This window comes from Juglans microcarpa x Juglans regia, chromosome 2D (genome assembly GCF_004785595.1).
Source record: "Juglans microcarpa x Juglans regia isolate MS1-56 chromosome 2D, Jm3101_v1.0, whole genome shotgun sequence".
NCBI classification, from domain to species: domain Eukaryota; kingdom Viridiplantae; phylum Streptophyta; class Magnoliopsida; order Fagales; family Juglandaceae; genus Juglans; species Juglans microcarpa x Juglans regia.
In genome coordinates, this window is record NC_054596.1 from 30538439 (window position 1) to 30559284 (window position 20846).

At 36.0% G+C, this 20846-nt stretch overlaps 2 protein-coding genes across 3 annotated transcripts; both read left to right on the forward strand.

The window, feature by feature from the left end:
• The first annotated feature begins 5262 nt into the window (after positions 1-5262).
• Positions 5263-20491, forward strand: LOC121249808 (hepatocyte growth factor-regulated tyrosine kinase substrate). Of its 2 annotated transcripts, XM_041148612.1 has the most exons (10): positions 5269-5504; positions 6719-6775; positions 6865-6932; positions 16879-17089; positions 17168-17268; positions 17866-17941; positions 18034-18093; positions 18158-18208; positions 18401-18479; positions 20209-20491. In XM_041148612.1, the coding sequence occupies exons 1-10, from the start codon at positions 5424-5426 to the stop codon at positions 20298-20300; spliced, it is 876 nt and encodes a 291-aa protein (XP_041004546.1). In that variant the 5' UTR covers positions 5269-5423; the 3' UTR covers positions 20301-20491. The 2 variants fall into 2 exon arrangements, with proteins under 2 accessions (XP_041004547.1, XP_041004546.1); XM_041148613.1 differs by lacking the exon at positions 18401-18479 and having other exon boundaries at positions 5263-5504.
• LOC121249809 lies at positions 12127-13308 on the forward strand. The gene is made up of 2 exons (XM_041148614.1): positions 12127-12584; positions 12618-13308. The coding sequence occupies exons 1-2, from the start codon at positions 12367-12369 to the stop codon at positions 12931-12933; spliced, it is 534 nt and encodes a 177-aa protein (XP_041004548.1). The 5' UTR covers positions 12127-12366; the 3' UTR covers positions 12934-13308.
• Positions 20492-20846: the final 355 nt, after the last annotated feature.

The window sequence follows — 20846 nt, forward strand, 5'->3', positions numbered from 1 at the left end:
AGAAAAAATCTATCACTTTGCATACTTTTGATGTTTCTAGACAAATCTTTCTAAATTTTTGGTAAGCATGTTTACCAACAAACTACCATGTAAAGCTATAACACTATGTGAACTAGGCTAGCAACATTATCACCCTGACTTTTCACCTTTCCTTTCAAATTATACTTTTTTTGCACAGTTGTCCACTATAAAAAAAAAGGTAGAGAATGTGTTATGACCCTCCATGGCAGTGAACACTACGACAACTTCATTCAATATTACTACAGATTCACAACAAGGTTCATTACAGAATGGAAAGTTACCTAGGATGGCATTGCACGACTTAATCTGGATTACGAATCAACACCTAGGATGGCACTGCACAGCTCTGTCGCGTTAGGGTTAGGGTTGGGAACCAAGGATGGAGTGGCACAGAGAGAGTGCCTGGGAGGAGACAAACCAAATAGCTCTGTTGTCGCGTTAGGGTTAGGGTTGGGATGCGAAGGATGAAGTCGTAGTTAGGGTTGGGATGCGAGGGCTTAGAAGTCGTAATTAGGGTTGGGATGCGAGGGATGAAGTTAGGCTTAGAGAGTGCTTGGGAGAGACGTCGAGCAGGGGGAGAGAAACAAAATCATAATCTGTAAAATGCACTGTTTGAAGAAGTCGAAGACCCCATTTCACAAGTTTCTAAACGCACCGTTTTATTTACTCCAAAATGGTGCTTTTCTCTCTACATCGGATATCGTCTGCGGACAGGTCCAAGTTTGTGCTTGGGTTTAGACTTTTTCAAGTGGAAATATGTTTTCATGAAATAACACATCTTTGGATATAAAGAAGGCATGAGACTCAAGATAAAACAATTTATTTCTTTTTGTGCCAAAAGGATAACCAACAAATATGCATTTTCTGGCATGAGAAGATAATTTTGATCTATTTTGATTGAGAGTTGAAGCATAACATAGATAACTAAACACCTTTAACTAGTTATAAGATGAAGTAGTTCCATAGAGTAATTCACGAGGAGATTATTTTGGAGGATATGAGAAGGAATATGGTTAATAATATATGTAGCAGTAAGTATACTCACTCTAGAAATTTATAGGAATATTTGACTGAAACTTCAAGGCTCCGACCACATTAAAAGGTGTTTGTGTTTACGCTCCACTACTAAATTCTGTTGAGGTCTTTCAACACAGGAAGTTTGATGAATAATCCCTTTGGATAAGAAAAAATCTATCATTTTGAACTCAATACCATTATTAATTCTTACATATTGTACTTTTGAATGAAATTGTGTATGAACCAAATTATAGAATGAGATGAAGATAGACCTCACATTAGATTTGGATTTCATCAAATATACCCAAGTTGATCAGGAATGATCATCAACTATTGTTATAAAAAATATCTAAAATCATCATGAGTAGGAACTGAAAGGGGCCCTATACATCATAATGAACCAAATGAAATGGAAAAGTAGCATTATAGGAGTGAATAGGAAATGACAACTGTTTTTGCTTTGCCAATGGGTATATAGTGCAATATCCATATATACATGTTTATTAGGAAAAAATAATGTCTAAAGCTGATTGAGAAAGAACAAGTAACCTAGACAAAGAAAGATGACCTAAATTTCTATGCCAAAGATTAAGTTTGAGATATGATACATAATTGATGTTAGAAAAATCAAGAACCTTCTCAATAGCACTAATTGATGGCTATTGTAGAACAAATAATTCAACAAGTCTTCTACCCCTCCCAATCATCCTCCATGGGGTAAGGTCATGGATATAACAATCGTCAAGCATAAAAATGAGACAAAATTTTTTATAGGAGGTTAATTTGCTAAATGGAAGAAGATTATATGAAAATGATAGCACACATAAGACATCCTTTAAGTCAAATGGTCAGATATTTGCACAGTTCAAATATATGTGACTGAAACATTGTCACCGTTTGGGAGTTTAACTGATGTATGAATTGCTCATGTAACAGTAGTGAACAATTTTATAGAATGAATAATATTGTTTGTAGCACGTGCATCAATGATCCAGGTGTTATGGGAGGAATTAGATATTGCAATATGGAAAGAAAAATTAGAGTGACACCCAGTGGAGACATTAGGACAATTACATGAGGAAGAAGACAAAGAATTTAGGGTGGAGGATACATTTGTTGTTTGATGAGTATTGCCATTTATATTGGATGGTTGTGTGTGGATTAAAGCAAGTAATTTATAACAGTCATATTGAGAGAAAGGCAAAGAATTATATGATTCAAGAGGTTGCTTTCAGGTCAAGCCATGACTTGATTGTCGAAACAAACTTTCCCTTTTGCCTAAAACTCAAGGGATATCCATGAATCTTATTGCACTTACCCACTGTATGATTAGTCATGCCATAATATGCATGAAAAGTTATCCCTTCTACCTTGTTGTATTCTAGGATTCGATCTTGAAGGTTTCACTTTTTTGCTCATAAAAGGTGTAGTGTTAATATCATGAACACTTGCAAACTTCTCTTTATTTCTTCTTGAATCACCGAAGAATACACCGTAGTGACAAGTGGTAGAGGATCTATCAACAAAATTTGTCCTCTAATGTGAGAAAAAATTTCATTCAAATCCATGAGAAACTATATAATATGTAATAAGCCAACTTGTAAAATAAATACTTTTGAGCTTTTAAATAAACTCTTAGGTCTATTATCCAATAAATTTGGGCACACTTGCTCCATAATATTAAAGGCCCAATAAAATTCCTAATCACCATAAATGAATGTCTGTTTGGTGACTTATTCAATAGTGTCCATTGTCCAATGACCCCATTCGGGCTTCAAATATAATTTATGGGCCCGAGCCCAATTCTTGCCTAAAATGTAAATCTCAAATAATAGGTCTGGATTAAAAGTCTAATAATAATATCACCCAAAGTTTTACATTGAAACTCAATATAAAATTATAGAAATAAATAAAACTTCTCTCACATAAATAATAACCTTAAATAAATAATAAAATAGAACTTTTCAAAGTTGAGGATGTTACTAGTTACAACAAGCTACTCTGAAACTAAACATAGATGAGGCTGTATTCAATGATCTACACAAAGAAGCAATAGAGGTTATAATAAAAAAGTTTTGAATTCTATTTCGGTCATCATTCCGATTTAGGTACTGAAATGAAATATTTCGATACTAGTGTGTTTCAGTGTACTGTTTTGAAATATATATATATATATATTAAAAATATATAAAATATATTTTTATATATGTAATTCATACTTAATATGATAAAATCAATAATTAATCATCTTTCAACGAATCATCAAATAAATATCAATATAAATCATTTCTGTCTTCAATTTCAATGCTTGCCCACAATGTATTACACTATAGTGTTTCTATTAAAGCCACACAAAGATATTAAAGGCAACATTTAAAAGTAATAGGAAAATGATATAAGAACAACTACACTACAATTTGTTTACAAGTATAAAAAAATTATTATTTTATCTACTTTGAACTGCTGTAAATACAGAATTTTAAATTAAAGTAGAAAATATTAATATTTTAATATATAATAATAACAATTATAATATTTTTTGTGGTGTATCGTTATCCAAAACAATATAAATAAAAAGGGCAACCATGAGAAATAAAGTAAATATAATATAAAGATCATAATGCCTAGAGAATGAAACGAGGGAGAGAGAGAAATAGAGAGATATGAATGTGGAATCTGGGTGATTAGATGGGTGAGTTGACAAATAGAAGCAAACATAAAAATAAAAAGAATAATAATTCTTTTCATTGGTTAGTATTTATTATTCTACGCTCAATATTTTATGAAAAAAAATTGTCAGTTGTAGATTGTGAGGGTGAATTATGGCTTATCTACAGTAAAATCCTAAAAAAAACAAAATGTCCAAAGATTAGAAAAAGTAAGTGGCAAAATGACCAAATTGTCTAAATTTCTTACGTGAAATTCAAAACTACGGTTCTGCAGAATTTCGGACTGGAATTTTGAAATCCGGTCGAAACATTTCGAAATAGTTAGAATTTTGGCCAAAATGAAACACGCCATACATAAATACCGGTTATGATTTCGGCACAGAAAATTTTGACTAATTCAACTGGAATGTAACGAAATTAAAAATATTGATTATAGTAAGGGATAAGAAAGACAAAGTTATTATAGAAGCATGCAAGAAAAAGTTAATGTGCCACGTGGGCATAACAAACATAGTCCAGGAAAGTGGAAGGCGATGCATAATATGATTATGAAGATAATCCCGAACACCCAAACCTTATCCCCTATTAGTAACATGGTGATGGATGCTAGCAAGGCAATACTCAAGACTCGAGATTCAGTGCATACATGGTAACACATAAGGGCAGACCTTGGAAATGAAATAGCACACAAGTTTGCTAGACATGTTTGGAATGCTGACCGTATGTATATATATATATATATATATATATATATATATATATATTTTAAGAGAATTTGTTGATGATATGACCTCGTTTGTTTTTACAGATGAGATAAAATGAGATGAGTTGAGATGAAAATTAAGGAGTAATACTATATATAGTCATAAAGTACGCAAGTGTCGTGCAATCGTTTTGAAAAATTATGAGGTCTACTATTAAAAAATTAATTTCTTTTCATATGAGTATCGTATTTATTCATTTTTTTAAGTGATTGCACGATGCTGGCACATGCATGACTACATCAATCATTTCTTAAAGTTAAAAATTGAATAAAATATTGTTAGAACATTATTTTTATTTTAGAATTTGAAAAAATGGAATTATTTATTTTATTTTGTGTGAAAATTTAAAAAATGTGTAATGATTAGATCAGATGAAATGAGAAGAGTTGTGAAAATAAACGAGACATAATTGTTTGGTGGGATTCCTTCTCGGATTTCAGTGCTTACAATATTGTGGTTGTTTCGCAATTGTAACATGATTTATGGGTTATAAATAAAGAAAAATGTTAATGTACTTAAAAAAAACTTATAAAAAACTTACTTTTCTACATATCAGTTATTGATATATTGAAAATTATAAAATTTATTTTTCAAAAGAAAAATAATAAAATTAGTCTTGTAACTAAAAGTATAAGTAAAATTATAAGTACATAGAGTATTATTCATAAATAAAATATCTTTATATATATATCATTATTTTATTACATAGTTGTATACAAAATATTATTTAATAGTAACTTTATCATTTTGTTTAAAAAGAGATGGTAAATAGAGCGGTTCGCCCCGAAAACGGCGGGTATGACTTCGGAATATATTCTTTTGTCGGGTTTTTATTGTCAAGCAGGATATGAGTTCAGATCAAGAGATTAACGAGGACATCCGAATGGAGGGAGGATTGAAAACTCGAAAGTAATAAAGATCAGGTTGGAGAGTTTGGAAGAGATCAGAGATTATGTCATCGGAGCCTCCCCCTTTCCAGGAAGCAGCGCGCTGTGACGTCTGCAAATGCAGCTTCAATACCTTCAGGCGACGGGTACCCCCTTCGTTGCTTTATATATGGATGGATAGATGGATAGATGTATGTTTGTGTATATATGCATGCACACACACATACACGTGTGTGTGTGTGTGTGTGTGTGTGTGTGTGTGTGTGTGTGGTGTGCGTGTATCTGTAAGAAGATGTATACAGATGGTAATAACAAACTGTAACTATGATCTGAGTTTTAAGCGACCAGGCATGTAATTCCTGAATCCCTTTTTAATTTTAAATCACCTAACGTATGACGATCGTTAGGTGAAGTGCGATTATTCTTTGCAAGTTTATTCTTTGTGGGTTTTTGACACTATGTAATTCTGTATGATATTTGGTGAATTTTGTTTTCTAAAGCTTGTAAATCTCACGATATTGTTTCATTTTTCTTTATTACCATTCAAGATTCAGAGAATAGTTTCTAATTGGAATAAGCTAGTTTCAAATTGTGTTGTTAAAATTCCCATAAAAACTTGTCAAATTGTTTGTAGAAAATGTCTGTTACGAGTGGTACCGAAGTCACAAGCAGCAAAATCCAAGTCCAAATGGCAACAACACATTATAATGAATAGGAGTATGTACATGTACAGGCATGCGAGATACAGAAGTTTACCTCATCATGTCTGTTGGTTTGTTCTAGCTTTGGTCACGTAGAAGTCTAGCTAGGAGTCTTGATCAAATAGTCTAAAATTTGGAGTCATTAATTGACATCTTTCAGTGAGTCTTTGTGTTCATATTAAATTAATTTTTATTTGACGGCAGCTTGTTTCCTATTAGGATGGTTTGTAATTTTAAGTTTGCTTTGGAGTCATGCTTCTATTTGGACAGATTGGTTTGTTTATTAAAGTGACCTTTGGGCATTAATAAAATTGATGAGAAGAAATTTTTTTGAAACTATTGTTTGAAGGAGTTTCTAGGTTTCTTTAATAACCTAGTTTATCATTAAATCCCCATTACGAGATCCGTTATCCGGGCTCATAATATTTTCAAATTGTGTTCTATTCACATGTTTGTAATTATACTTTAAAGTTCGTAGAATACATCCAAGTGACGATAAATGCACCTCATCTTATGCTGATTTTTGTTCAACCATGATTTTTTTTTGTAAATGTAACATGTTGATATTGTTGGTTCTGTTTCAATCAAAAATGATATTGTTGGTTCTGTCGATTTTAGAATTTGGCCTGACTTTATCTCTCTTCTCTCTTGTGTGGCAGCATCACTGCCGAAGTTGTGGGAGGACTTTGTGCAGTGAACATTCATCAAATCAAATGGTAGGATTTTTCCCCTTTGTCCTGGCTAGTTTTATTGTTTTGCAATGAAATTTACCAATAGCTAATGACCTCTCTCTGCACAAATTCAGGCCTTACCACAATTTGGCGTTCACTCATTTGTTAGAGTTTGTGCCGACTGCTTTAACCATTCCTCTAGGTAAATCACGCTACTGAATATGAAGTGAGTTTTTTGTTTGTTATTAATGGAAGTAATTGGAAACTGAATACCATCAGTAAGATGAAAAATCATTTACATATCTTAGTAGAGTTATTGCAATGTGACTCCTTCAAGTTTTTGTTCCATTCTTTATTTCTTTGCTGTAGGTGCTTTCTAGTAATTGTACTTATTTGGGTTAGGAAATAACTTAGTGATGCATAATGAAGAATGTTGAGATTTCTAGAATTCTAATACGAATGAGCTTGTACTTAAGGTTGACTCCAATCAAGAATATCTATGATACTTCAGGTTGGCTTCAAGAATATTTATGGATTTGTGAATGAAAATTTTCTTTTTTTGATAAATAAGGTAGATTATATTAATACTCAGGGAGCTAACCACATATACAAGGTGTATACAAGAGATACAACTAACCATAGAAAGTTGAGATCAAGAAGATCCTGGTAGATAGAACTAGAAGAAAAAAATTATGAGCAATCATCCCATGGTAAAAGGTTTTGGAAGGGCCTTGAGATCTGCCATCGTCTTCTCATAGTCTTCACAACTCCGATCATTTTCCATAAAGCTTCACTTTGATGACAATCAAACTACCCTTTCCAACACAAATAGATTCACTACTTGTCAAGGCATGGCCTAATGTAGCCCAAAAAAGATAAAAAAGATAAAAAAGAAAGTTCCATAAGGCATGCTACCTCGCAATGAAGTGAAACATGATGGATTGTTTCCCCACTCCTCTGACACCTGCAATACCAATCAATCACTATAACATGCTACTTTCTTAAATTATTCAAGGTGAGGATCTTCCTTAAAGCTTTTGTCGAAACAAGAAAAGCCACTCTCATGGGAGCCTTGTTCTGCCATATATTGCTCATAAAAAAGTGCTACTATCGTTGGGAGATAAAGCTTGTCTTCACTATCTTCTATCAATTGAATCAAATACAACTGATCAAAAAAATTATTACAAAGATCCACTTCCCAACCATATGGCAGTTTCGTAAAATCAACATCCCACTGATGAGAGTTATTAGAGAATTGTAAATGGTCCGCCACGTTTGCATCCTAAAAATAAGCAATATCAAACCATCTCCCACCTCATATCTTGTATATTGGGGAAAGTTCCCCGGCCCTACTGAAATATGGGTGCATGAAATATGGGCTACCATAGAATAAGCCATACGTCATATAGTCATAGATCAAAACATGTACATATCATATAGCTTAGAAAAGGATGATCACTTTGTTCTAAAAGAGTGTGATCGTAATAAAAAGGATGTAATCATGATTTCTTACATAAAATATTTCAAAGGGTGGGATCATGGTTACTTACCTCTTAGCTTATGCAATAATTGAGTGCGTCAAAATCACCTATTCAATCACACAATCAACATCTTGTCAACTTCTAAGAAATCACATGCTTGTATGGTGTTTCGTGGATGAGAACATGTTGCTGTCAGAATCATAACAGTGGCTGTTTGACATGTTTTAGGGCTTCAAAAGAGTAGTTTGGACCCTTTGGTCAGTTTTGGGGTTGCTGCCCACTCTATGGCAGCACGCTAACTGTGTAAAAGTCTGGGTTTTAATCATGAATTTTGTCATGAAGCTCTCTCACTAGTGCTTAGTGGTAATTAGGCATATTTGATGTATACTCCTTGTGTACTCGGGCTATGCCGTTTCCTATCCATAATACTTTTACTTACCAAAAAAGAATTTGTCATGAAGCTATACTACATGAAGCTATACTCTTTTTTTTTTTTTTTTTTTTTTATGCTGTATGTATGCATGTCCTTGCATCTTGGCGTTTCTAGTGTAAGAAATCCAACTTTGGTGGCTGTTTGGGGCATTTTGGGGTTGTTACAGCAACCCCTTTCAAAATTTGATGAGATTTAACAAGAATTTAAAGAGTCATGCAACTCATGGTTCTCAGTATGCAGTTTGGTGCTGTAAACATGGACAGCATCATGGTTTAGGGTGTTAATGCTCAACTCTATATTTAATGGCTAAAGGTATGCAAAGTTAGAGGGATAATCATACCTAGGTTGTCGGCACAGTAGAAATAATCTAGTGGCAGCAGCTGGACTTCTTCTTTAACCTTGGATGGCAACAGCTTCTCCTAGGGTTTCAGTAGAAAGATTGGCAAGAGATCTTAAAGAAAGAGGTGATGTAGCAGGCGTCGTAAAGCAGAGGGTGTGAGGGTGTTTCTTAGCTGGCTTTTGATTGTGAGAATCAATGAAAAAGGCAGGGATACGGGGTAGCACGGCAGGGATTTGATGATTTTGATGCCTATGAGGTTGAGTCGAAAGAGAGTAAGTGTTGCAGGGTTTCTCTTGTATTGGAGGCTTGCGGCAGAGGCAGGTCCTTAGGGCTGATGTTGCTGAACATTTCTTAAGAGTTTGATGAGGAGAGAGGCGTGGCAGTCTATGTTTTCATAGAGTATGGGACTTGGTTTTTGACAAGGTTTAAGAATCTTAGGCCAATGAGGACTTGCCACAGCTGCTAGGTTTTATCCTAGGCTGTCCTAATTTTATTGTATTCTAGGCAGATCTGGTGGCAGCTGGAGTTTCAATGGGATAAGTTCTTGAAGTTTGCGGGGCGGCAGACTTGGAGTTCTAGGGCTTTAGGGGCTGTTTCTTGATTTCCTAGTTGGAGCTGTATTCCTATAGTTGTTAGGAGATTCTGGTGGCTGCCACAGTAGGGTCTCTTAGGGTTTTCTTGATTTCTTGCCAGCTGTTCCAGCCCTTTTCTTGTCTTTAACAAATTTGTCTTGGCAGTTTCCTATTATGCCTTGGTTTCTGTCAAGATTAGGACTCCTAATAACCCTCCAAGTCAGCAGCAGCAAGTTCTAGAAATTTCTCAGAATTTTGATCTTGTGACCACTCTAAATCAGATTTGTAATCATGATAGGACCACCCTAAGTGTTGTTAGAGTTAACATCTAGGTTTCTTGGTTGTTTCCTAGTGTGACTAGGTTTCCTAGCAAGGTTAAGATTCCTATTATCAGTAGGATTTCTTGGCAAGTCAAGAAATTCAACTCTTTTAGGGTCTTCTGAAAGTGTTGGATGCAGCAGCCTCCTATCAACTGAGAATTTTCCCTTTGGTGATTCTAGGGCTTGGGTGTTACAAACTTCTAGACTAGTTTATTTTATAGGGGCATGCTTTTTCATTCGGCATGATCTGTTCTATAGGCTCATGCCTTTGTCTTGTGTATATGGTTTCTTTTGATTTGGGCATGCCAAACAATTGATCCTGGTTTTCTGTTGGGGTCAAGGTTCATTATGTAGTGCTTACAGCTACTGATTTTTTGGTCTTTATTGGTGGAGAATATAATGTCAACCTAAGAAGAAGAAATGTGTCCCACCTTTATTGATGGAGTTTATGTCTCATTGGGGATTAAGACTCATTTGGGAACAGTTTTGTAGGCATCTTTATGGATTAGATTATACGCTTCCATCATTTGATGCCTATTCACATATTTTAGTGATCTATAAAGGTACCCATTCTCTATGCATTTCCAGTCATGCTTGTTGACAAGGCCACTTTGAATCTCACATCCTAGAATTGAAATTGGATGCTGTTTTGTGGCAGCATGGTTCTCTCCAAATCTATCCTTGAAAAACAATACAATATTCCCACCTGCTACTGGTTTAGAGTTTCCAAATTCTTGCCATGATAGTCAACAGAGTAGATATATGCTCTCTTTGCTTAATTAAGGTAACCTAGTGTGCGGCTGTGGTTTTCAACAAATACAATAGTGTAGACTATTCACATGGTAGTGCATATTATCTCTTATGTATACATTTATTTGTTTTACTTAGCTTTGGACGTTAAGAAGCTTAATTAAACTTTGGCGTGGTTGGATAATTGCTAGACTTTGGATCTTAAGAATTGTACCATAATTCAGGTGCGTGGATAATAATGTACTGAGAGAGGTAGTTACTGGAGGACTTCCTCTGCTCGAAACAATAGCCCAGGTTACTGATTGACATTATATCTTTCATGTCTGTGGTGGCGCAGCCTGACAAGTATCAAATTTGTTACTGGTTAATGGAAGCTGTTAGAGGACATGGTTGTAATTAGTATAGTTTATGAGTATACAATGGTCATTTGTATGTAGTATGTATAGGATGTTGAATGTTAATGAAAATACGAATTCATTCTCTCTCTCTATGTTCGACTACATGGTATCAGAGAAAAGTGTAGTCAGTTAGTGGTGGTTGTGTGACGAAGCCAGTGGTGGTTGTGGTTGTGTGACGGAGTTAGTGGTGGTTGTGCGACGGCGCTGTGGTATCATCGTTGTTGTCTGTGGTGGTTAGTGACCATTGTCCTCTTCGTTGTTGGTGGCCGGTATTTGTTTCAAGGTGTTTCCGATGACCTCAGGTGTCGTCTCCGGTACTGGACACCAGAATCGAGATCGCCGGCATTTTTTGTGCACACTGGTGTGTCTCCTGCCGTCATCCGCTGCCAGAAGCCCTGTTTATCGTTGGCGACGTCGACGTCTCGGAGTGTTTGGTGGCAGGTCTCTACTATCCTGTCCTCGACTATGTATGCCCCCAATCTAGAGTAAGGTCTTATTTCTATCCAGGATAACGTATGTTTGGTAACACGTATATGGTAAACTTAATCCTGTTTAGGATAAGCTATCCTCGTTTGGGATAACCTATTCCAATTTAGGGTTAGTTTTTGAAGCCGGTACCGGCGATACCTGAAACAATCTCATACATACCGGTTCAGACCCGAAACAGAGAGGTTCAGACCCGATACAGGCCGATTCTGAACCGATACTTGCTTGTTTCGGCTGGTACAGGCTTGTTTCGACCAATACAGATCCGAAATTTGGGTTTTAATCTGGGTTTCTACTTTTCCAGATTGTGTCTCCAAGTTTTTCATCCATATTTCATATTTTGTGTGTATTCTTGACTCCAAATTGAATTGTTGTGATACTTTTCTCCATGACAACTAAATTTCAGTCAATGTCTCTTGCACCAAACATTAGTATGCCTATGACTTCGGTAAAGTTGAATGGAAAAAACTATATGTTGTGGTCAAAATTTGTTGAAATTTTTTTGAAAGGCAAGGGTCTTCATCGTACTCACTTGATTGATCCAATACCTGACTCAGCTAGTTTTACATTTGCTCAATGGGAGCAAGAAGATGCTCAAATATTGTCCATAATGTTGACCAGTATTGAGCCTAATATTTGCACCAGCTTAATACATTTTGACACCGCTCAAGAGGTGTGGACGCATCTCAAACAGATGTATTCGGGTGCTGGGAACATAACCCGTATTTATGAGTTGTGTCAGCAATTCTTTGGGTTGGAACAGGGTGCTTTGGGCCTAGAAGAATATTATTCTCAAGTGATAAGCATATGTGAAGAACTCAGAATGTATCAACCTATCACTTTTGATGTTTAAAGTATGCTAAAACAACGAGAAGATTTTAATGTTGTTCGGTTTCTTGTTGGCTTAAAACCTGAGTATGAGTCAATGCGTTCTCAAATTCTGGCAAGTCCACAACTTCCCTCATTTCCTGATGTGTTCTCCCGGCTTCAGCGAGCCACATTATCTGGACAAGGATCTCAGTTTTCTTCAGATCAGAGTAATGAGAGATCCGCTTTAGCTGCCTCCTATTTTGCTCCCGGTGGGCGTGGAGGCCGGAGTGGTAAAGGTGCACGTGGGGGGCGTGATGCCAGAGGTAATCGCACTCGAGGTCGTGAATCTCGTAAGTGCACTCATTGTGGTCGCACTAACCACTCAGTGGACTATTGTTGGGATCTCCATGGTAGACCATCTGGATCCGCTAATCAAGCTATTTGCCAAAATGCTACATCACCGTCAACGAGTTCCGACCCGACTCCAGAGATGATTAGCATATCGAAGGATGAGTATGATCAGTTTTTGGCTCACACACGAGCGACTTCATCTTCCATAGCTACTCATGCCCATTCAGGTACAGCGTCCGCTTGTCTTGTCTCATCTACTTAAGATCCATGGATCATCGATTTAGGAGCTAATGAACATTTGACCAGTTTGTCTTATTCCTTATCTAAGTTAGATACTTTAACATCTCCAAAGAGTGTTACTCTTGCTAATGGTTCTCTTGCTAAAGTTACAGGCATTGGATCCACTAAGCTCACCGATTCTATATCCTTGTCATCTGTTCTATATGCTCCTAGTTTTCCCTTTAGTTTGTTGTCCATTAGTCAAATTACTCAAACTCTTCAATGTTCTATGACCTTTTATCCCTCTGTATGTATCTTTTAGGATCTCAAGACGGGGAAGAAGATTGGTATGGGGCATGAAGCTGGTGGTCTGTATTACCTTGATGTCAAACAGTCACCCACTCGAGCCCTCACATCCTCATCTACTTTTGAATGGCATTGTCGCCTTGGACACCCGTCTCTTTACCTTTTGAAACGCCAAGTTAGGAATCTTGAAAGTGCATCTTCCTTTCCTTGTGAAGCATGTCAGCTTAGCAAAGACCATCGTGTGTCTTTTGTACCTCAAGTTGATAATCGAGTATCTAGTTCTTTTGAATTGGTTCACTCTGATATATGGGGACCCATCAACATTGTATCAAACAAGTTTCAATATTTTGTTACATTTGTTGATGACTATTCTCGTATGACATGGTTGTTTGTAATGAAGGCACGATTTGAACTTCTTTCCATATTCACAATCTTTCAGAAAGAAATTAAAACTCAATTTAGACAAAAAGTTCAAGTTTTGCATTCTGACAATGCTAAAGAATACAAATCTAGTGCCTTTGCTACTTACTTAAGTAATAAAGGAATTGTTCATCAAACTTCATGCTCTTATACACTCCAACAGAATGGGGTGACTGAACGCAAAAATCACCATTTGTTAGATGTAACCAGAGCACTTTTATTGCACATGCATGTTCCTAAACGTTTTTGGAGTGATGGTGTTCTTACTGCGTGTCACCTTATTAACCGTATGCCTTCATCAGTCCTCGATGGTTCCTCTCCATTCTCCATCTTGTTCCCTTCGTCTCCACCTTTTTCTCTCCCTCCAAAAATCTTTGGGTGTATTTGCTATGTTCATAACTTTGGCCCAGGCTTTGATAAGCTTGATCCACGTGCTACCAAGTGTTTCTTTGTTGGTTATTCCCGGACTCAAAAAGAATATCGCTGCTATAGTCCTGCTCTTAGACGTTACTTCACTAGTGCTGATGTCGCCTTCTTTGAGTCCATACCCTATTTCTCGACAACATCTTCAGTTGTTGAGTGTGATCCTCTACCATTACCTACTCTTACCCTTTCTCCTGCACACTCATCCACTTTTATCCAATCCTCCTCAGTTCCTTCCCTTGTTCCTTTACAGGTGTACTTGCGTTGCGTGCGGCCCCCAGCTCCCATGCCTCCACCAATCTTGTCTCTATCTTCAGATCCTGAGTTACCTAGTGCATCAGACTCTCCACCTATTGCTCTCCGAAAAGGTACTTGTTCTTGTGTTACTCAACATCCGATTGCCCAATATGTCTCCTGTCATGCCTTATCTCCATCTTTTTCATGCTTTACTTCTCAACTCTCAAAACTTTATGTTCCTAAGATAGTTCATGATGCTTTATCTGATTCGGAATGGAGGACAACTATGAAAAATGAAATGGATGCTCTTCACCATAATGGGACATGGGATCTTGTTCCTCTACCACCTGGTAAACACCTTGTTGGTTGTAGATGGGTATATACAATCAAATTTCATCCTGATGGGTCTGTTGAACGTCTGAAAGCCCGCTTAGTTGCTAAGGGTTACACGCAAACTTATGGCATTGATTATGATGAGACTTTTTCCCCAGTTGCCAAAATTTCTTCTATTCGGGTATTGATCTCTCTTGCTGCTAACTTGGATTGGCTCTTATTTTAGTTGGATGTTAAAAATGCATTCCTACATGGCGACTTAAATGAGGAAGTGTATATGGAGCAACCACCTGGGTTTGTTGTTCAGGGGGAGTATCGAGGTACTGTGTGCAAGTTAAAAAAGGCATTATATGGTTGAAACAATCTTCTCGAGCATGGTTTGGGAGGTTCTCTGATGCTGTATTAACATTTGGTCTTCATAGATGCCAAACAGACCACTCGGTATTTCACCTACACAGTGATGCAGGTCATATATTGTTGATTGTATATGTTGATGACATTGTAATTACTGGGAGTGACTCAGCTGGAATTGCTAGGCTGAAGCAATTTTTACATGATCAGTTTCAGACAAAAGACTTGGGCAAACTTAGGTACTTTCTTGGAATTGAAGTCAGTAGATCTAAAAAAGGCATTAACCTATCTCAGAGAAAATATGTACTTGATCTTCTGGAAGAAACTGGCATGTTAGGTGCATGACCTATTGACACTCCTATGGACCCAAATCGTAAACTCTTGAAAGATGAAGGTGAGTTGTTTGGAGATCTAGGTCAGTATCAAAGACTTGTTGAAAAATTAAATTATCTTACTATCACTAGACCTGATATCTCTTATGCAGTGAGTGTAGTGAGCCAATTTCTACAAACGCCCAGGGTCTCACATTGGGATGCTGTAATCCATATTCTTCGTTATCTTGAGCGAGCTCCTGGCCTTGGACTATTGTATAGACCAAATGGACACCTTAGAATTGAAGCGTTTTCAGATGCTGATTGGGCTGGATCTCCTTCAAATAGAAGATCGACTACTGGATATTGTACTTTTGTGGGAGGTAACTTGGTTACATGGAAGAGTAAGAAGCAAACAATAGTAGCTTGGTCTAGTGCAGAAGCCGAATATAGAGCAATGGCTCACACTACTAGTGAGCTGACATGGTTGCAACACTTTCTTCAAGAGATTGGGTTTCTAGCTCCTGTCCCTCTTCAGATATTTTGTGATAACCAAGCTGTAGTGCATATTGCGTCTAATCCTGTATTCCATGAGAGGACTAAACACATTGAAATTGATTGTCACTTCATTCGGGATAAGATTCTAAGTGGTGACATTTCTACATCCTTTGTGAAGTCTGCTGATCAACTTGCAGATATGTTTATCAAACCATTGTGTTGTAGTCGGTTAAAGCTTATTTGTTCCAAGCTAGGTTTATATGATATATATGCCCTAGCTTGAGGGGGAGTGTTAGAGGACATGGTTGTAATTAGTATAGTTTATGAGTATACAATGGTCATTTGTATGTAGTATGTATAGGATGTTGAATGTTAATGAAAATACGAATTCATTCTCTCTCTCTCTATGTTCGACTACAGAAGCCATCAGAGGATAATAGCATACATTCGAAGTGGGAAAACTTCTCAGGTTTCCGGCACCTCTCTTGTTCCTGTCTAATTATTATTGCAGTCTGGCTGATCAAAAACAATTATTGCAATCGGGCCCTGCAACTTAGGCCTTGTTCACTTTCACAAAACTTTTGATTTCATCTCATCTCATCTAATCATTACAATTTTCTCAAAATAAAATAAACAATTCAACTTTTTCAAATCTCAAAACAAAAATAATATTAAAAAAATATATTCTAACAATAGTTTATTCAACTTTTAACTTTTATCTCAACTCATCTCATCTCATTTGCAAAAACAAACTAGGCCTTAATTCAGAAGAACTTTAATAAAGTTTTCATGTTGAACTTTGATTATCTGATCCATGATTGACCCAATTAATGAGATTTCTTGGAACTCATCTACGCCCACAAATGCTCTTTGATCATTAAATTTCCATCTCATCACAAACTCTAAGTTTTGATCCTGGTAGTTCGAATTCTTAGCTTTGTAAGGTTTTTGGGCTAGTTTATTAATATATTTTATTCTGTCAAATCTTTGAAAGTTAAAGCATGCTTTTGGGCTTTGATACTCTGAAAATGCCCGAGCATTAAAGAAGCTTCTATGTTTCCTTGGAGATTCAGTGTATGTCCTTAATTTTGGAATTTGTTTTAGCACAGATCTGGAAAAGATGATCCACAAGCTTCTTTAGATGGAGTTGATCGTGTAACAGATACAGTTTCTAAATTAGACATAAGTGCTGATGTAGATTCTAAAGCTCGACCAACTGAAGAGCATCGATCTGTGTCAGTCATTTCGGAATGTAAGTGTGGAATGCCTTTATGCATTTGTGAAGCTCCAGGCCCCCCGGCTGATGCACTCCCTCTGCAGGTATGATTACTTTTGATCTTTAGATGAATCTCATATATTGTCCATGCACCTAACAGATTTGATTCTCGTTTGTGGCAGAGGAAAAGTGCGTCAAACATTACTCCTCAAACTAATCCAAAACCAAAGAAGGTGGACACCATTCCAAGGAATAGAGGTGCCACTTCTAGCAACAAGTTGAGGTATGTTGCCTTCAGGGTTTAAATATCAAATCTCTTTTCTTCCCAATCCACTACACTTTTAAACCTTGGTTTTGCTTATGAATATCTGTTAGTTGTGTGAAATATATTGTTGCAGTTTTTTCTCTGTAATCTAGGGGACTTGAAACCATTCTAGCCGCTATTATTTTATTCTGGCTGACCTGATTAAAACCTAATTTCAATTCAGAAAAAAATTGGATTTATCATCATACAATGAAGATCAATCTGATGTTAATTGTTCTCTCAGCTGGATGGTGCTTCATGTACTCAGTATATTTTTGTTTCCGATTTCTGAAGGATTCAATTTTTCCTGTTACGTTTCTGTTCGGCATGGGTGGAAGTCTGTTGTATTCAATTCAATTTTCTGTACATGTAAAGATCATAATATAGCTTATGCCTTTCAAGTTCCATCAAGCATTTATTGTATGCTCTTATTTACGAAGTATATAACTCCATTTCCTGTAAGTTTGACAATGCAATTATGTATTTGATCATGCTGGATAATAATTATTGACTTTCAAAACTGTCATTTTGCTCTCTTGAACTGTATATCTTTATTAATTGATAGTTCTTTTGCAGTTCTGTTTTCAATCTGGGTCAAGTGACCAATGGTAATCTGAATGAACCTCAGATGGATTATGAACCCAATGGGGAGGTATATATTCTGGATTATCTATTAATCCAAATGTGGAGAATTATTTTAGTTGCTGTGGATTATTTACTTATTGAGCACAATGTTGTTCTTAGGGTTTAAGAGAAGCTATAAAGAATGGTGACACTGCTGCCGTAAAGAAACTTCTGAGCGAGGTATTCCACATTTTAATGCAACAGTAAACTTTGAAAATCAGTTTATGCTTTGCCAAATTTGTAGGGTGTGGATGCAAATTACCGCGACAAGCAAGGATTGTCTTTGCTACATTTGGTACTGATCTCTCTCTCTCTCTCTCTCTCTCACCCACACCCACTCACAGGGATATGTAATTTTTTTTTCTTTATTTTTGTGTCACTGGGATTTGTAATCAATTGTGAGTGAATAAGAGTTGATGCCTTTTTTTGTTTTTTATGTGTTCCCTTGCTCAAAAAGCTTGATACTGATATCAGTAATTGGGTGTAGGCGGCACTCTTTAATCAAACCGACATAGCTTTCATCCTAATGGAGTGTGGAGCAAGCATGGATTACAAGAATGCACAGGGTAATTAATCCTTGGTCCACTTAGAATGGAACTTTGATTGACTTGTTAGAGCATTGGCAATGGTCTAGCCAAAGCCAAAGCCAAAATTTGCCTAAAATCACATGATATGCCTTTTGCCTTTGTCATTCAAGATATAACTCCACATTGGATTATCCATCTATTAGTCAAAATAATAATAAAATATTATTTTTTAATAATAATATTTTTTTATATATTTTTTTTTCAAATTTTGTAATTATACTAACCATATGTTAATTAATAATTTAATTTTTAATTAAATTATTGTTTGACAACTATTTTTTTTCAACCTAATTTTCCAACAAACACATTTTGTCAACCCTGATAAAGATACTTTATAATGATAAAATTGAACATTAATTTAATCAATTTTGTGGTCAAATTAAAAAAATATATATATGTATATATCAAATAACAAACACAAGAAAACTTAAAATCCGACCTCAAGTAATCAAAAAGTAAAAAGTTGCTTACAGATTAAATGTAAAACAATGGAGAATATCAAACTCTTGGGTTTGCACTGAAAATTGGACCACTTCCCTAGATTATTTTTCAATAAAATATGTTTTTCGTTTGTGAACAGTGAATCACCAAATATGACTTTTGCAATAGATTTATTGTAGCTCATAGTCTTACTTGAAGGCATTTGGCTAGTCCAATGCTAGTTCTCTTAGCTAGTAGAGTAGGACATGCTTGGTTACCAAAAATGTTCTTGAAATATTTGAGAATTTTGGGAATTTGTTTGAGATTAGGTTTTGGAAAAGGAGAGGGAAAATTTTGAATAAAAATCTTTTTAAAATAAGTATTGTATTGGAGTTTGTGAAAGTTGATAGATAAAGTTGAAAAATTGTTTGAATATAATTTTTTAAGATTAATTTTTGTTTTGGAGTTTGTAAAAGTTGTATTAATTTTTAACCGAGGTGCTCCCCCAAGGTTTAAGGTTCAATTTCTCTTGGGTGCAAACAATCTCTAGGGGCCATCGGACTGAGGGATTTTTCCCTTGAATTACCCGAGGTGCACTTGTGGGAAACACCTTGTTGAGGGCCTGTCTACCCCCAGGATTAGTCGGGACATTGTTTCTGGACACCCGATGCCAATAAAAAAAAAGTTGTATTGATTTTTGTGTTTTAGTAATGATTAGGTAATGATTAGATGAAAAGTTGAAAATTTAAGTATAAAGGTTTTTGTATTTGAGTGATATTTGGGAATGATGTTATGAGAAATGTTGAGAATTTTTGAAAAATACTTGGTGAATATCCCAGGCTTGACTGGGATGTTCAGGTGAAACACTTTCTGCCCATCCTAGATTTTGCAATAAAGCTTTGAAGTATTAGGCTGTCTAGTCAAAACAATCTGAGAAGGAAGTGGTATTTAATTTGTTTGATATGTCTTGAGAAAGTCTCCCAATATTTACAAAATATGAAAGAAGAGAACCGGAAAAAAAGGTGGGGTCCTCGTCCCAATTTGCACATGGTGTTGCTCCCTTGGGCAACACACCCCCATATGAGAAGGTTGTGCCTGTCTGGTGGGCGTATGAAAAACAACAATGCTTATCTCCTTTGCTAATTCATTGTTCTTTAATTCATGTGTATGAAGGTGGCTACAATTATTATTACTATATTCAGCCATTATTACTATTATTATGTAGCCAAGAATACTTGTAGTTGCCAACCGATCTAATGGAATCTTCTACTACTGCTTGCTTCTTCAGGAGAAACACCATTGGATTGTGCTCCTGCCACTTTGCAATACAAGATGCGAAAGAAGATGGAAGAAGGTGAGGCTCCGCATAAGCATATTTGAGAGTTTTATTCAGCTTATCTTTTAAGGTATCTGTTTCAAATTCAAGAAAATATTTGATGAACTACTAAATGGTCTTGTATTAAATATTTACACTATTGTTTGCATGGCGGTAAACAAGGCTCTAATATGGAGTGTTTGTCTGTACTGAAAGGTTTTCCTGTCAAACTATAAATTCGTCTTCTGTTTCCGAAGTCCCTTTTTGTATTGCACGGAATAAGGTTCAACGCCGGTATAGTTGCCAATTTATGCGATTATGCATTGCTCTCTCTCCAAGTCTTGCTTTGCGATTCTCATTTCTCTCTCTTAAGAAAAAAAAAAAATTGAATTGGACGTTCGGAAATGAGGAATATTATACATCAGTCACTATAGATTTTTTTTTTTTTTTCAGGGTTTGAGAGTATTTTTTATAGGGTGTGAGATAGTGAATAGTGACTGATGAGAAGAATTTTTCTTCAGAAATATCTAAAAGATGCTTTAATCCAATTTTGGGGATGGAAGATCGAAGTTACAACGTTTTTGACAAAGTTTTGTTTGTGGTTTGCATAA

Coding starts and splice junctions, on each gene's coding strand:
- LOC121249808 (XM_041148612.1), top strand. CDS start 5,424: ATGTCATCGGAGCCTCCCCCTTTCCAGGAAGCAGCGCGCTGTGACGTC. Junction 6,776..6,864: donor AACATTCATCAAATCAAATG/GTAGGATTTTTC, acceptor GCACAAATTCAG/GCCTTACCACAATTTGGCGT. Junction 18,094..18,157: donor TAAAGAAACTTCTGAGCGAG/GTATTCCACATT, acceptor CCAAATTTGTAG/GGTGTGGATGCAAATTACCG.
- LOC121249809 (XM_041148614.1), top strand. CDS start 12,367: ATGCTAAAACAACGAGAAGATTTTAATGTTGTTCGGTTTCTTGTTGGC. Junction 12,585..12,617: donor TTAGCTGCCTCCTATTTTGC/TCCCGGTGGGCG, acceptor GAGTGGTAAAGG/TGCACGTGGGGGGCGTGATG.